Raw genomic sequence first — 18,143 nt, forward strand, 5'->3', positions numbered from 1 at the left:
CATAACACCTGCGAGGAAATGTGCAAATCTTTCCCTTAACCAAACAAAGAAATCATTCATTGTTCAGGAATCCATAAGGTCTGTACGCTTTGCAATGCCCATTGATCATAATTAGTCTTATATTTCTGTTAGAATTATTGTGTTTTATTTTAGTATTAGGTTTTCTGTTTAATTATCTCTAGTTGGTATTTTACTCAATAGGTAACTAATCATAATGAGGGCTCTTTTAGTTTATATGAATTCATATGATATGTATTGTTGGCATTTTCATTGCCTGAATTCTACTCTTAAATAGTTGTAGTTTGTGTGATGTATTTTTCTTGAAAATTGTAATACAATATTTTTAACGTAGGTACATGGGTGCACAGACAGAATATCGAGTTTAAAACGTTGACATACACAAATATCGAGTTTTAAATATCGTAATACAGAAATATGGACAGGAAGAATATTGTGGTAAAAAATATCGACTTCCAAGTAAGAAATATTGTTTTTGGAAATATCCAAGTTGTTAATATCATTTACAAAAATATAGTTGTTTAAAATATCGATGTTTTAATTAGTGTTATGTATTTTAGTATGTATTTTAAAAGTATGTGATCTATTTTTTTGTATAAGAATGTGTTTTGTTTTTTAAAATATGTGTTACATTTTTAGTAGTTGTTTATTTTATCTTAATTAAATGTTACGTTTTAAAGTTATTTAGTGGGTTGTGGGTTTATAGAGGAAATGGGTGGGAAGTAACTTAATTATAAAATGTTAATTATAATTTTTTATGTATTAGTAATTAGTTAATTTAGATTTCATAGTGTTAATTGTGGGAATTAATTTATTATTTATTAATTAATTAGCTGTAAATTATTATTAATTAATTGGCAATTATGTTAATTGTGTAATTGTTTTAGGAGCGGGTTGTGGGTGTATAGGGGACTAGGGTGGGATGTAATTTAATTATAATAAATGAATTAATATTTTACAATTATTAATATTTACTATATTTATATTTTATAGTGTTAATTGTGGGAGTTGTTTTATTATTAAATATGTATTAATTGATTGTTTATTATTAATTAATTAATTTGTAACTAATTATGTTAATTGTGTCATTTTTTTCGGAGTGGGTGGTGGCGTTTATAGGAGAATAGGGTGAGAAGTAGTTTATTTATAAATAATTATTAATTGTTTTTAAATGCATGCTAATTAATGAATTAAAATTAAAATATGGCAATTGTGTGAATAATTTTTGATGTAAGTTGTGAGGTTTATAGGGGTAAAGGGTGGGAAGTAAATTCTTTTTAATTAATACGTTGTAAATGGATATTAATTTATTAATGTAAAATTAGTTATGGAAATTGTCTAATGATTTTTAGGTGTGAGTTGTGGTGTTTACTGTGGTAGAGGGTGGAAAATAATTTATGTTTAATTAATTAATAATGGGTTGATTAGTAATATTAATGTATCAATTGATAAATATTTATCGCAAGTGTTTATTTTTTTAATTCATTTTGTTTAATTGATAATTAATTATGTTAATTATGGTGGTACATGTTAAAAAATGTGTGTTATGAATTGTGTGGTGTTATAGGGTAGGAAATAAAAAATATTACATTTATGTATCAATTATTGTTTTTGTTTATAAACAGTTTCTATTAAAAAAAAAAAAATGTTTAAATTATTTTTGAATTTTTTAAAATAATCTTTCTAGGTATTTGTTCTTTTTAACATTCTATTCTGTTTCTATCTTTTTTAATATTTAAAACTTTCATATATGTTTTTATTTTTTGTTTTTCTAAATCTTTTGTGTTGTTGTTAATTTGTTTGTTTCTAATTTTGAACTGTCTCCAGTGGAAATAATCATCTTTACCATCCGCTATCCAAAACTTTCCCTACTGTTGCACTCACTCAAATGTGAATAATAATTTTTACCCCTCCGCTATCTAACACTTTCCCTACTGTTGCACTCACTGCAGTGGAAATAGTCATTTTTACCCCCCCGCTATCCAACATTTTCTTCACTACTGTTCTTACTGGAGTGGGAATATTAAGTTTTACCCCTTTGCTATCCAACACTTTCCCTACTGTTGCACTCATTGGAGTGTGAATAGTAATTGTTACTTCTCCGCTATCCAACACTTTCCCTACTGTTGCACCCACTGGAGTGGGAATAGTCATTTTTACCACTCCGCTAGCCAACATTTTCCCTTCTGTTGCATTCAACGGAGTGGGAATTTTAAGTTTTACCCCTCTGCTATCCAACACTTTCCCTACTGTTGTATTCACTTGAGTGGGAATAGTAATTTTTACCCATCTGCTATCCAACATTTTCACTACTGCTGCAACCAGTTGGAGTGGAAATATTAAGTTTTAGACCTTCGCTATCCAACATTTTCTTTACTATTGTACTTACTGGAGTGGTAATACTAGGGGGCTCATTAGGATGACGGGCAAACTTTGTCCGCCCATCATCCTGTCGTGTGTAGGGACCGCCCGCCATAAGGGTGGGGGTCCCATTGGGGCATTAGGATGCGCCCGCCACTGTGGCGGGCACATCCTGTATCTTTAGCATAACGGCGGGCGGTGCTGAAAGCACCGCCCGCCGCAATGCTAAAGATACATGTTGTGCATTACAAAGCACAACGTGACAGGCACCTCGCGGTGCCTGCCACGTTGTACTTTGCAATGCTGGGGGGTACAACAGGTACCCCCCATGTGCACCCCCCACCCCCCTAGAGTCCCTAGGGGCCCGCAACGGGCCCCCGCAGGGTGTTTCCACATGCCTTCCACCACGGAAAGGCATTGGAAAATGCCCATGCTAATATGGCTGGCGGTGTCTGATAGACACCGCCACCATATTAAACCTTTTCCGCCCCGGTCGCAAGGCGACCGGGCGGAAAAGCGGCAGGCGGTCTTTCCGTCCGCTGCAGTTCCCCCGCCATACTAATATGGCGGGGGTCATTCGGGGTAGGATGGCGGGCGGATCGACCCCGTCAGCGCGGCGATGGCTACCGCCAGCCTGGCGGGGGCGATCCGCCTGCCATCCTAATAGGCCCCTAAGTTTTACCCCTCCACTATCCAACATTTTCCCTACTGTTGCACTCACTATAGTGGGAATAGTAAGTGTTACCCCCTGGCTAGCCAACATTTTCCGTAATGTTGCACTCACTGGGGTGAGAATAGTTATTTTTACCCCTCTGCTATCCAACATTTTTCCTACTGTTGCACCCACTGGAATGGGAATATTACGTTTTACCCCTCCACTATCCAACACTTTGCCCACTGCTGCAATCACCGGAGTGGGAATAGTAATTTTTACCCCGCCGCTATCCAACATTTTCTTTACTATTGTACTTACTCGAGTGGGAATATTACGTTTTACCCCTCCACTACCCAACACTTCCCTACTGTTGCACTCAATGGAGGGAAACATTTAATTTTAAAGACTTAAATATTTTAATGTTCTAATTTATAATATTTTTTTTAATTAGATTCTATGTTATAAGTTTATGTAAATGTATTATATATATTTATTTGTAAATGTGTATATATTTATAAAATTAAAAATAATAGGTTATTAATTGTTTCAAAGGAAATATATATATATATATATATTACATGTTATATATGTATGTTTACATATATTTATTTTATTTATTTTATTATATTTGTTATCATGTATATTTAATCTTAATATTTTTTTAAGTTAAGTGTATTATTTAATATATTTAACATTAATTTTTATTTAAATAACAAAAATCGATATTTTGTACATCTATATTTTTACATCAATATTTTTGCATTGATGGTTGTGGATGGGGATATTTGGGGCATCAATATTCTATTAGTGAACCCTACTAAACAACATTTCAGTTTTTTAAATTTGCATTCTAACAATCTGCATGGATGGTGGCCTAAGACACACAAATGGGCACTGAATTTAAAGCAAGGATGCAGAAGAAAGTCACATAAACAAAAACAAGTCAGCCGGTCTATCTGTGTATCAATGATCCAATCATAATCCATGCCGATTAAGTTGGTAGTACTATGTGTACATAGGAGGCTTACATCTCTCCCCTTTATTTTGAACATTTTCAACGGGAAAACCCAAATGCTGTGGTGCCTGCTTTTCTAACATGTTTATATATGGACATCAGTATGAATGGAAAACTGGTAGCCTTAGTTATAAAGCAGTGCACTCTTTACAGACATGTGGAGATGGAGGAGGTGAGATAGTTGCAATCTCCCCACCCACTTAAACACTTTTAAGGCTCTGCTATAGTGTGTTGAATGGCAAGGCCTGTTTGTACTCTGGTATGCAGATGACATGTTTGTACAGTTTGGACATGTGCATGTGGAAATGGGTTACCTGCCTAGAGGGTGGTGGTGCACATGTGTAGGCAAATGTTTTGAAAGATTCAAGCCATATTCAAAGATTTGTGGAGCAGGCACGAATCTTGTAAATATGAGTAAGAAGTGTATATGGAATGCATGTGGTAAACAGGTGATCCAAATTCGAGATGCTCTGACGCACTAGGCTTGTGGTCATTTTCTTGGTCACTCACATGAACAAAAGCTTTGCAGACCATGTGCCAGTAATCTTCACTCTAATGTTTCTGATTGACAGCTCTATCCCAGTTCCAGGAAGGAAGCGCACAGAGAATTCAGGGATCTGTAGATCTTGAATCTGTATCCTGTGGAATAAGAAGAAAGGTTCACAAAGTGTGGGTAATATGACATTGGGCTTTCCATTCCCTCTCTGTAATCTCCACCCACTCTCTTCCCCTTGATCCCTGGTCTTGCCCACCGCTCTCGCTCCACCGCAGCCGCATTTGGCTCTCTGTTGGTACGTCTGCCTTTCGCCTCTTGCCTCGCTGCAGCTACCAGTTCGCCCCCGCTGCAAAAGTTTTGCTCGGCTCTCGGCCCCAGGTAACCCCTTCCCCTAAACCTCAGCATGTCCAATTGATAAATTATTTTTTGGGCTTCAATTGTAAGAGCTCTGCTCAAATTGTAAGTGTAATTGTAAGTATTTGACTGTCTTATTTTGGGCTTTCATTGTGGGCACTTGTTTACAGGTCTAGTCTTTCTTGGGGGATGGGTGCACTTCTCCTTTTCCCTGCCACTCATTCATCTTAGCTCTGCCCCTTGTTGCTCCCTCCATTCTCCAGTGGGCACCAGTCTCCTCAGGCCTCCCACACATCCCCTCCCACCTCACAGACCTATTTCTGGAGGCCGCTGCTCAGCTGCGTGCTGCTGGCGTGCCGCTGGTGCATCGAAGGCGTGCCATGGAGAGAAACAACCTGAGGATCGAATTATCGTTGGCTGCTGGGCAGGTGAACTCTGACGATGAGAAGAGTTACTTGATTTGGTTGGCGCTGGTCTCGATACGGTGGGTCAGGGCATCCCTTTTTGCGGCTTTGAGCTAGCGATGATAGTTGTTGGGGACTGATTTGAAAGTGGCTCGGCCGGTGTGGTTCGATGTGCTGAGTTCCGCAGTGTACCAGCTGGCTCGTATGGTAGTATTGTGTGTTTTGGCGGGAGCAACTTAATTGGCGGAGCTGGTGATCCAGGCATTGAAGTTCTCTACTACTGGTCCAGGTTGGTGGTGGCGTTGGGCTGTGTGATGCTGAGGGCATCAGTCCATTGTTTGCTGTGTGACCTTGGACCCGCAGTGGTAGGGGGCACTGTGGCGGTGTGAGGAGATCGGGCAAGAGTGAAGTGTACAATGGAGTGGTCGACCAGGTGAGTTCCGAGGTGTGGCTATATCTGATTCTGTTGCTGGTCGTAAAAATGGGGTCCAGCGTATGCCCTGCTTTGTGCGTGGGGTCAGTGACTAGTTGTTTGACCCCAATGTTGCCAATTCTTTACAGAGGTCGGTGGAGTTGGTGTCAGTGGAGTCGTCCAGGTGGAAGTTGAGGTCTCCAAGGAAAACGTAGTGTTCAGATTCAATGGTGAGCAGGGTGATGAATTCAGCGATGGCTTTCCTGAGGCTGGTTCGTGGTCCTTGAGGTCTGTACGTGAGGGCCCCTTTGATGGTGCTTTATTGTTGGTGTGTAGCTGGAAGTTCATGAATGAATGAAGCAGGATTTGTATCGCGCAACTTAGCCCCAGAGGGCGTCATGTGTTCCATGATTGGCGTGGTTTCATCATCGGTGATGGTGAAGGTGATTGATTCCTTGTGTACAATGGTGATGTCAACTCCGTGTCTGTTGGTGCAGTCGCAGTGCTTTCTCATGTAGCTGCTGAGTGTTGCCCTGGCGATGTCAGGGGCCGATGTGGAGTGGGTCAGGTCTCAGTAATGAAGGTCACTTCGGGGGCAAGGGTGGAGATGGTGTCCCAGACTTCAGTGGCATGCTTGCAGAGTGAGCTGGCATTGATCAGGAGGGAGCTTAGTTGTTCCGGGGAGGTGTTGACATCCGGTGCTGGTGTGGTGCTGATTGCTGGGTGTGGTGGTCGGTGCTGGGGTGGAGGTGAAACGGCAGTGGATGCAGGTGTAGAGCTGTAGAGTTAGGCGATGTGAGGCAGCAGTCGTTATTGCGCTTGGAGTTCAGAGCACAGAGGTCTGCAGTGGAGTATCTGTGGGAGTGCTGAGGGCTAGGGTTCATGGCACTGGGTGTGATCCAGGCGTAGACGGTCATGGAGGGCTTTGTAGGCATGGGTCAGAAGCTTGAATTGCCATCTCTTCTGGATGAGGAGCCATTGAAGGTCCTTCAGGTGCGAGGTGATGTGGGTCCTCTTGGGGAGGTTGAGGATCAGTCTGGCAACTGCGTTCTGGATCGTGTGGAGACTTTATATGAGTTTGGTGGTGGCAAATACATAGAGTGTGTTGCAATATTCTAGTCGGCTGGTGTTGAGAGCCTGTGTCACCCTTGTTCTGGTGCTGATGGGTAGCCACTTGAAGACTTTATGGAGTGTGAGGCAGCAAGATGAGGGAATGACATTCACCTGACATTTCATGGATCCGCCATTTAGCACTAGTTTTTTGGTGCAAACTGCACTCTTGCATCCAAAATGGAAGCAGCGGTTCATTTTGAGCAAATAGCACTACTTGCAACAGAACATAAATGGAAGAGCAAGCAGCCATTCACACTCACTAATTGTGCTCTTTCTGTAGGATTTTTCCCCAGAATCACAGTTAATTCTATGGGCGGGTATAATCAAACTATTATCGGTAATTCTGTGTCAAAGAGTAATGCAAAATTACCGAAATTACTCCAGTTAATCTGGCATAATAAGGATTTCTCATAGACCTACATAATACTCTGAAATGGAAAAAAGCCTTTATATACAAGAGAACGAGACAGCCGGGTATAGGAGGATTGCACTGCCAGGACAAGTCACAAAAGTAACAGAATATTGCCCACCTCAGATGGTCAGCTAGCACATGACCACAAAGCTAAACATTAATTCAAAAGGATATGAGAGGCAATATATATATACAAGGTAAATCATAAATATGAACAGAAAGCAAAAAAGGAATTCCACGTCGTTGTTTGTGATTTTAAGGTGTCTTTTATTGCAGATGCATTCAGTTTTCTTAAGTAGACAGCCAACGCATTTCCCCCAGACAAGGGTGTCTTCAGGGCTGTAATACCATACAATATATACAATTATTAAAATCCAAACATATAATTAAGTACTAGCCAGTGCAGGATAATTGGTGACTTGTATTAACAGTGCTGATGGTGAAGGTAAACATGGGGTAAAGTGTGGGGGAGGAGAGTCATTCCAAGAGGAAGTAAAGAATCCAAGATAATTGATAGTGATGGATGGGTGAGATTTTACAATGCTATGGGTGATCCAATCGTGCCGAGGATGATACCGCCACATGTTTAGTAAGTATAAAGATTTAAGAAAGAATGATGAGCCTGGTAGTAGTAGTATGCTTACCGATAGCTTCATTCTTTCTTAAGTCTTTATGCTTACTAAACATGTGGTGGTATCATCCTCGGAACGATATGTATACTGGACATGTCAGTTTGACAAACTTGTTTGCTAGGAATCTGAAGGTTGAGCCCCATGTTCTATCAAAATGCTGCAGTGTGCACATGACGCCTGCCGTCTTCTTTTTCATACACACAAGTTCCCACAATTTTGTGCAACCAATCCATATGGGCCAGAACTGCACTCGTGCCCCACCAGGATAAAAGAATCTGCTTGGCTGCCCCCAAGGCCATAGCAATAGCTATTCCACAACAAGATCTTAGGGGGTACGTTAGGTAAGCCCAACAAATGTTATGTTAAAAATATTTTTATAGCGCACTTCATGGCGCTGTGAGCACGGGTGAGCAAAACATAGAAGCAGTGTGGTGAATTTCAGAAGGACCAGGGAGGAAAAATGTTTATGCATAGGCTTGGCGAAACAGTAAAGTTTTCAGAAGGGATCTGAAGTGGGGATAAGAAGGAGTGAGTCTCAGCTCCAGGGGCAGTGCATTCCACCTGGATGGATAAGAAATGAAAATCTGAGACCGCCATGTTTTTTGCTGTTGAATGTGGGGGTAGTGATATGGGCCAGGTGAGAAGAGCGGAGAAGACGCAGAGGAGAGTAACGATGGAGAAGAGAGGATATAAAGAGAGGGCCAAGGCCAGCCAGGGCTTTAAAAATAATACAGCCAAGTTTGAATTCGCTGCATTTGGCCACTGGGAGCCAATGTAGGGATTTTAGCAAGGGATGAACATGACAGTGTCTGGGCTGATGGAAGATTAGTCTCGCGGCCTGATTTTGCACCAGCTGAAGACGATTCAGCTGGTCCGCCGGGATGCCAACATAGAGGGAGTTGGCATAATCAAGCCTAGAGACCACCAGGGCCAGCAAAGCCAGGGTCAGGGCCTCCGTAGTTAAAAATCGAGAGATCTTCCGGATTTTTCGAAGATGAAAAAAAGAGGAAGAAACCACAGAGCTAATCTGAGGCTTCATGGAGAGGTCTTTACCAATGATGACTCCTAAGCTTTTTACTGAATTAACTGGGCAGGGCGGGGAACCAAGGTCACACGCCAAAAATTAGAGTTCCAGGGATTGGAAGTGCCACTGAACAAAACCAGCTCGGTCTTGTCAGGTTAAGCTTTAAGTGGTTGTTTTCCATCCAGGTACTAATAAGACATAATTATGGTAGACTGAAAATTATGAATGGATTGTGCGGAGGCGTCAATGTCAAAGACCAGCTGGATATCGTCAGCGTAGTTAAATGCAGTCACATTACACCCCCGCAGAGCCCGAATGAGGGGAGTCAGGTATAAATTGAAGAGGAGGGGGAAAAGGGAAGAACCTTGGGGAACACCACATGACAGCTTGACCTTATCCGCTGAGAAGTTTGAGAGACGCACCGCCTGGTGACAGTTGCTCAGAAAAGAGCGAATCCAGCCAAGAGCCGGCCCCCGGACGCCGACATCGCCAACACGGTCGACCAGAATGTCATGGTCGACCGTGTCGAAGGCCGCCGACAAATCCAGGAGCACCAAGGCCTGGTTGATCCCAAGGTCTGCTCCTCTTCTCAGCTCCTCCATCACTAACAGGATGACTGACTCAGTTGAATGGGCCTATCTAAACCCAGCTTGACAAGGGTCAAGGAACTGGGTACGCTCAATGAACGAGCTCAAGAAGTTGGTAACATGAGTCTCAAGTACTTTACTGAGGTAGGGAAGCAAGGAGATGGGACGGAAATTGCTCATGTAGCTTGGGAATCTAGGAGGCTCAGTCTCATGGATGTTGCCGATGTCCAATAGGAGGGCTGACCAAAACTGCTGGATTTTTGGGCAGCACCACAGTAAATGCGTTAGGGTGCCCTCCTATCCGCATTGACTCCAGCACTGTGGGTCCCCGCCTACCCTCCACCGCGCAACCCTCACCGAATGTAATACCAATAATGGGCAATTTTGAGGAACGTATAATGTTCTGCCATTCCTTAATAGAGAATTCACTCTCACATTCATTCACCCGCCTATACTGCGCTGGCGATTTAGAGTGATGTAAAGGTGCAGTGATAAAAGTATATATGTCTGAAAGTAGGCGTTTGTTGGAGTGACAAGTAACAAACCATTTTTTTAAATCGTTCAGTGGGCGGCTGGTATGGGGCGTATGTGGGGCTGTGTGACCCAATGTTTCAGGGCAATATATTGCCAGTAGAAATCAGGGGCCAGTCGATACCCGGAACGGAGCTGTGTGAACGCCATTGCTCCCTCTTCATCCAAGAGGTCTTCATGCCTCTTGCAGTTAGCTTCTTGCCACTTAGCATAACCGTCCCCATTCACTGCCAGAGAGAATTCCCGGTGGCCTAAAAAAGGGATCAGAGGAGATGTCTGTGTGTAGAGATGTCTTTATGCCAACATTTTGGAAGAGGAAGAGTTAAAAAATAATGATGATTGGTAAAAAATAAATAGGGAGAATGTATTTACCCCATTAACTTCTATTGAAGTAGAGGCAATTTCAGATGGGAGACAGCCGAAACGAAGCAATTTTAGGCTTAAAAGAATTGTGTGGATTTTCTGTTAACGCAGTCTTTAAAAATCCCAGTCATTAAAAAATTCCTGAGGATGTTAAGGCAGTGGATGATTCAAATGTATCCTTAGGTTTAGTTAAGTGCCATATGCATATGGTTTAATTGATATGTTTTAAACCCCTCGAGAGATGATTTGTTTTGATCTCATTGATGCTCCCCAGTTTAGAGTGATTTCCGCTAAACCCTGGTTGACCCTGCGTAATCCTTGTATTGATGAGGCAGCCTGTTTAGTTGCATTCTGCTCAATCCAACCACAAATCTGACAATAATCAGATGGGACAAAGTGTGGAGTCCTGTGTCGCTGTTTTCTCTCCTATTCTATCCCCCTTCCCCCCATTTACGGCCTGCTCTCATGCACTAGTATATGTTGCTCACTGCTCAGGATAGTGGGAGATGTTAAAGAACATTGCTTCCATTGGATCTTAGGTACAAGGTTGAAATTGAAGTTGAGGGAATTAATAGAGCGCACGTATACCAGAAAGGTTTCATGGCGCTAAGGGGAACAGTGGGAGATGGGAAAGAACACGGTTTTGGTTAGAACTTGCGCTTAATGTTAGTGCAAATCCCTAACACTGCTAGGTGAGTGAAAGAGGTTGGGAAACCAGAGTTCTCCTTGGGGCAGGTGGTCTCTGCTATAGGGGCTTAGGAGGGCTTTTCCGGATGGATTGAAAATGCTTACTAAGACAGAGGATGGGGTTAGGAGGATACAACTAACAGGAGTGTGGCTTAAACTTCAGCCATGACTAATTCATCTGATGGTGTACGCCTGGCGGTAGAGGACTTTGTCTTACTCTGGTGTTAGGCACATCGATAATTCTCGCTCCGGTGCCTTCTCGACTCACGGGTTCACACTCTGCGACTCTGGGCAATAGTTTGCTTAATCTCCACAACGGCCCCTCGCGGCGGGATGCCTGGCTTTCACCTTGTGGATACCCTGCCGGGGTTATCTCACAGGGGAATACCAGGACGGGTTCCCTAAGCAAGCGCCGGGAAACCCACTGCGGGTAGCTGTGCGCTATATAAGCTCAAATACATTTACATTTACATCCCAGCTATTGGAAAGGGACACTCACCCGGAGACTTTGTACTTTGCAGTCATCATCCATGAGATGCGATGTTGACCTTCCTGGTCTGGAATAGTCATCTCCTTCAGGCGGGACTGGAGAACATCCATGCCTATTTTGCGTACTGGAAAAAATAGAAAGGATGGAGAGGGGTTATAACACTCACAGAAGTAAGAGCTGGAACTTTCATGGCATGCCTTCATCTAAGATCCTTCCTGAGGGAGTTGGTAATTTAGTTCAATGGTCTAATTCACCAGCTTTAGAAGTGTGGCTGTGTGTGTGACTCCTGGCAGAGGCAATGCAGCCTTTTATCCTTCTGAAGTCACTACAAAGAGTACCGCTAAGTTGAGTAATAGCAACTCCCACCTCTTTGATCCTTCACTCTGTTAAACACAACTTTCTTCTTTGACTCTCATTAGAAGTGGCCCATTCTTTTGAAATCCCGGAGCAAACTACGGCAGATTATTGCATCCCGTTAATTTTGTCCATGGAAACATCAGTAGGTTATACCGCATTGTGGTACATGCGGGTTTCGATGCACAAAGCACCAAAATCCACAAGCCATTTGCGATTTCAAAGGGCAAAACGTTTAGTAGGTGATTGTGAGATTCCGATTCTCTGTGTGTGATTTTAAGAACTGGCGATAAGTATTGTATCCTGCAATGGCCACTCACAACGAGAGCCTACGCTTTCCCCACCCAGCCCATTTAGATGTCACTTCAGTTTGAACACCCACTGCTAACCCATGTTTCCTTTCGATAGCCTCTCAGATGGCTCTTCTCCATCGGTCTCTTGTTCTTCCAGTCCAGGTTCATGTGCTCTATTTCCAATATCCTCTACCACAGATAGTGTGATGTTTACTGCTCCATGTTAAGTCTTTGGTCACCTCTGTCCAGTGCCCACTGGTCTGGGCAGTATATTGTAGGCTTCTTTCTTTCAAGTATATTCTATTCCATGTTCAGCCTCTGCTGATCCTGATCCCTGTCCAGTGTCTGCTGATCCCTGTCCAGTGTCTGCAGATCCTTGTCCAGAGTCTGCTGATCCCTGTCTAGTGTCTGCTAATCCCTGTCCAGTGTCTGCTGATCCCTGTCCCTTTTCTGCTTATCCCTGTCCCTTTCCTGCTGATCCCTGTCCAGTGTCTGCTGATCCCTGTCCAGTGTCTGCTGATCCCTGTCCCTTTTCTGCTTATCCCTGTCCCTTTCCTGCTGATCCCTGTCCAGTGTCTGCTGATCCCTGTCCAGTGTCTGCTGATCCCTGTCCAGTGTCTGCTGATCCCTGTCCAGTGTCTGCTGAGCACTGTCCAGTGTCTGCTTCTCCCTGTCCCTTTTCTGCTTCTCCCTGTCCAGTGTCTGCTGATCCCTGTCTAGTGTCTGCTGAGCCCTGTCCCTTTTCTGCTGATCCCTGTCCAGTGTCTGCTGAGCACTGTCCAGTGTCTGCTGATCCCTGTCCAGTGTCTGCTGATCCCTGTCCAGTGTCTGCTGATTATTACCAAGTATTATCCTCTGCCAGCCGCGGCCCGTGCAGGTAAGAGTGGTGGGCCGGGTGTGTGTTGGGGGGGGGTGGGGTGTATGTGCTTCTCGGCATGAGGACCCACCCACTCTGGGGCCCCACCCCCTCCTCACACGGTGAGATTGTTCTTCAAGTTGGCAGGTTTGGACTTGTTCTCCCTCAGCGAATGGCAACACGTGCAGGACCAGGCGCGTGCTGCACTTCAATGTAGGCGCTATCTCTTGAAAGCCTTGGCGTGAAGGAGTGACTCAAAGCTAAAAACATCCTTCATTAGGCTGCTGGAAAGTCTAGCACTAATTACAGAAAATAACTAGAAGGTTGTCTTCAAATCTTAGATTTTTTTAAAAAAAAATTCCGAGTGATTCTTTCAGTACCTCCCCTCATCATGCGAGAACCCACTTTCCCGTGTAGGCAGCTGCAGTTTCCAGGCAGTGCATAGCTGGAGACAAAACACCCAAGAAACGCAGAGATAAGCAAGGGTACCGAAGGTGAGACACTGTTTGACTATTTTTTGGTGCAATTGTTTTACCTGTGGTTCTTGCTAAAATTTGCGTTTTCATAAACTCAGTAGCCTAGCTGGAGTGGCGTGCTAATTGCTATCCAGCGTAAAGCGCCTCAATCCCACATCAGGGGTTTTAAGCGCTATTCATAAGTGCAATAACAATACGACACACTACCATCAGGGCACACTTCGGAGGTACACATGGGTAGACGGCGTCCACCGGCTATTTTCATAGGGTGGACGCCGTCCACATTGCCAAAAAGTTGGGCGCCACTGAAATATGTTGTGTTATATAAACCCAGAGACACTGGAATTATGCGGCAGTGAAGGATTACGTTATGCGACAGGGTTTACTAAATTACATGGCAAGAAAAAAATAGAAAATATGCAGCATGATGCGGTACATTGCGTGATGGTACCAGTTCATTAATATGTAATATACCGTTTCGCTAGGGCCTCATTGTACCTGTGCTCCCCTCTACTCAATGTGTCACTCACCCTCTTCAAGTGCCTTCATTGTGATTCGCCCTTTCAGCCCAGGGTTGGGGGTCTCCGTGCCCAGCACGGTGCACAGCAGGGCGGCGACCCAAAGTATCTTTTGAAGCATCTGTAAGCCAGACTCTGTTGGAAAAATAAAGTTTTAATCGCCACCAAAACCAAGACAGGCACCTGCAGGATCACAAAAAGAGAGACAATAACACTCATAGCTGCAACCTCAATTAGAGGGCAATGCACGAGGACAGAGGGAGCTGGCCAATCAGAGCGGAGCAGGGTATTCACAAAAGGAAGTTGGGAGGAAAATGGGTCTCTTTTCCCTGGTCTAGTCTGCACATGCAGGGTGCCAAGCACCTAATACATATAGAATTTTAAAAAAGCAGGCCTGCTGTATTCTTTCATGATGACAAAACACAGAGGGCCCACCAAATGCTGGAGAGGATAGGTAAAGTTTTACCAGAAAACACATTTCCCACATAGAATGAAAAGGGCCCCACATAATGTTATTGACAAGCCTGGAGAACAGTTCCCAACCATCTTCCTCCCAAATCTCCCCAAAAAGTAGGTAGCAATGAGCAGGACTAACACTCGGGGTGCGTACTGGTTTACCTCAGAAACTAACTTCAATATAATTATTGTAAACTTCATTTTCAAAACTGTGCATTTATTTTCCTACATAGTTCAGTCAATAGCAATCTCCCCAAACATGGCCGACTAACTAAAGCAATCATCTCGCCTCGGTTGTTTTTCTTGTGCTTCTGTTTTATGTGCCTCACTCTAATATATTATACAATTAGCTTTGTACACTCAGAGTACGTTTGGAAGATTTTAAATATATTCAGCTTTTGTTTACAAAATGTAAAGTTAAACGTTTAGTCTGTATGAAAGGTTTTCCCTAAAGCCCGAAAGCAGGCAGCAAGCCTGTGCGTTTCTTATGAAACTGCAGTGCCTGTTTGTCGCTGTGCAGAGCAAGAACCTGTCATTGTTCCTTCTTTTAGTTTTAAATGACACTCGCCAAAATACAACTGCTCAGAGCTGTACAGACTTGTATTTTCGTTCCACTCCAAGGGGCACCTGCCATTGAACAAAAATAACTTAATTGTATTTATGAACAGAGAATGTGATTATTTAAAGGAAGGTCAGGTGAGCATGGGTCTTACATAGATAGAGTGCATAAGTGAAGCCAGACCATGAGGGGTAGCCAAGCCCCGAGCCCCATGCATAGTAACAGCCATCAGCCTGCCCTGAATGGAAGGTTCTTTGTCTGAACATAAGGAGTTCATGGAACATGGAATGCATGATTGAGTGTCTGGCAGGCCTCTCAGACAAGCTTGCAATCCTGCAGCTATTTGTGGCACAGCAGACCCCCCAAACTTGGCCGGGTACAGTGCTTAATTTGTAAAGAAATACGAAGTGCCAGGGCCCTCGCCAGGAGGCGCTGCAGCTTGCGCCCCACATTGCCCCTGCCAGCGCTGCCAATGACAGTACCAGCACAATTACTAATCATCACACTCTTACAAGTGTGACAATTCAGTCTACTCTAGGCCCTCAAGGCTGGGGCAGAATTCAATAGTCATTTTTACCAGCACCACCATGTGGCAGACTGGTACCAGTCCTGGTGTTGGCAATTAAGTGCCGGTGCTGAGCACCAGAAACCACCGGCTCAAATTAAGCACAGGCCTGATATCTTATAGATGGCAAGGGGTCACACTGATAGAATCCTGTGCCTGGAGTATGATGCCACAATGGGGCTTGTCTTGTGGCATTCGGGCATCCACCATACCCATCTTGCTACCTTGATATGTTAGGGACGCGTGAATGGCTTCTCCCACCCCTGCCTGTTGATGCTTGTCAGGGATCCTACCGTTATCCCAAAGAGTTGACTGTGCCAGTAAGGTGATCTGGGAAGTGCGCAGGCGGTGGTTGGCAATGCTGCCACTGAGCATGGGCTTACACGCAGTGCCCTTTGGAGAGATTTCAACTCAAGTTTCCTTCTTTGTCACCCTTGGCTACCAGGGTGCCTGCATTGGCCAATTGCCAGATATTTTCTCCAATGTTTGCCCAAAACCCACTGGAGGGCACTTCTCTTCGTAGGTTAGGCTTATTACTGTGATCTATATGTGCGTCATAAGGGCGTGCATATATGTCAACAAGTCAACCAAGGGATTAGTATTTTACAGGCAACCTAGTAACCATGTGAAAACAATGGTCACAGCTGCCGGAACCATGGGCATGGTACCACTGATGGATGAGTGCCAGACATGTGGGCACACCAGGCAGGTTCTTCTAAGCCCACAGGAGACAAAGAGAGAAAGGTGGAAAATCACAGTACCACACACCTAGAGCCTTCTATTGTGTGCTTATTCACTTTTGGGAGAAACCAGGGAATGTTCTCACACCCCCTGTCTATACGTCTATATCTTGATACTTCATCGCCGTCCCGCTTTAAGAAGGGACTGGATTTCAGACCCATGAGCCCAGTGTACAATCTGATTTTGCAGTCGCAAAGCCTGTGATTTTGCAACATTAACATCAGAAACTGCAAAGTACTAAAGCTGCTGTGTGAGTCGGAAGAGTCTTTCTGACTTGTAAAGTCCATTTTCCCAACCATTTTGAATCAAATGACATGTCCCCCTCTTCTTTAAAAAGCATATGCTTCCCTTAAAGTAATTCCCAGCATGATCATTTTATTTAAAGCAGCCTCTGATACTTTGAAAACAGTGCACTTACAGGGAATGCGACTGCAGGAACGGAGGTTTATTGTCCCTTGCAGTGCTTAATTTGAGAAGGTGGTGTCCTGGCTCGGCACCAGCCCTTAATTGTCAACATCAGCACTTATAACAGCTGCCACATAGTGGCGCTGTTTGTATAATTTAGAGATTAGCAGCACAACAGTTGTTTAATAATTAAAAATAACTAATACGTGTCGCCCACACCATTCTTATAGCTTATGGGGCCTCAAACATGCTGAATAATCACAATTGTATCAGTGTGATTGTTAGTAGTTGTGTAGGTACCGTCATTGACAGTGCGGGCAGTGACAATGGGTGGTGCGAGCTTCAGTGGCCTCCTGACGAGGGCCCTGGTACTTATTTATTATTTTGTTTTGTTACAAATTAAGCACTGCTTTCAGTACCCCATCCCTGCATTCCCAGGGAGCCCCGCCACGCCTCCTATAGGAATGGATTATGGAATGCTCCTGTGAATAGTCTGTGGCATGAAGGATGAATATCAAAACACAAAAGATCTGAGACATACTTACAGACCCTGTAGGACTTGAAGATGTGAGCTCTCTGCGGTGTGTCCACCTCCTGCAGTGTCTCCAGACCGCGCTTCATTCATGCATTCACCAGTGGAAGAGAATGATTACCATACGCAGGTGGCAGAGGACTGACTGATAGCTCTCCTGTGGGTCGCAAAGAACTTGGTTGGAACATTTATTTGTCTTCCTCCTATGAACGTCACCTTGACAAACACACAGAACCTGTTTCAATGGCGTGATGTTCCAGACCTAATTAAAACTGGCAACAATGTTCAATTGCATCATCACCGCACTCTTCAGTAAACACGACTTCCGAATTGTTCCAGGAAGCCATTGGGTGTGTGTGCATAGGGGTTAGGCTGATCGACCATCTTGCAGAGTGAAAGACAATGGGCCTCATGTAGAGTTTGGCAGATGCACAAAATTGGCAACTATCCAGTTAGCCGTATCTCAACTCCATTGTAGCCGACGGCACTTGTAATACGGCGGACGGAATGTCCTTCACATTTTGACAGAGTATCCTGTCCATCAAACTCTAAATAAGAGCCAGAGGTTTCAGAACCATAGCAGGCCCAATTCACAAAAAGTAGTCGAAAATTTACACCCGTAAGTTTCCTCTAAGTAGAAAGTCGGGATACCTTTACTCATCATGTGTGTCCCAAAAAGTGACAGGTACCACGCCCTTAGCTGTGTCCTTAAAAGTGACAGCCTATGTTTTTGAGTCTTTTCTCCGACGACCATGAAATTCACACAACAATCCACACCTCCTTCTGGGAATCTGCTACAGACACAGAATTCCAGGAGTGGTTCTGGAATGTTTT

General features: G+C 43.9%; 1 protein-coding gene across 1 annotated transcript in view; it reads right to left on the bottom strand.

Annotated features, from left to right (window-relative positions):
- The window catches only part of LOC147706260 (bactericidal permeability-increasing protein-like), a 103,161-nt gene extending 85,703 nt beyond the window's left edge, over positions 1-17,458 (bottom strand). The window contains exons 1-4 of the mRNA XM_086932704.1: positions 17,323-17,458; positions 14,064-14,186; positions 11,564-11,678; positions 4,560-4,688 (exon numbers count right to left, since the gene is read on the bottom strand). Of these exons, the coding sequence (XP_086788830.1) occupies positions 4,560-4,688; positions 11,564-11,678; positions 14,064-14,172 (353 nt within the window). The 5' untranslated portion in view covers positions 14,173-14,186; positions 17,323-17,458. The remainder of the gene's footprint in view (positions 1-4,559; positions 4,689-11,563; positions 11,679-14,063; positions 14,187-17,322) is intronic.
- Positions 17,459-18,143: the final 685 nt, after the last annotated feature.

This window comes from Lissotriton vulgaris, chromosome 7 (assembly GCF_964263255.1).
Source record: "Lissotriton vulgaris chromosome 7, aLisVul1.2, whole genome shotgun sequence".
Taxonomy (NCBI): domain Eukaryota; kingdom Metazoa; phylum Chordata; class Amphibia; order Caudata; family Salamandridae; genus Lissotriton; species Lissotriton vulgaris.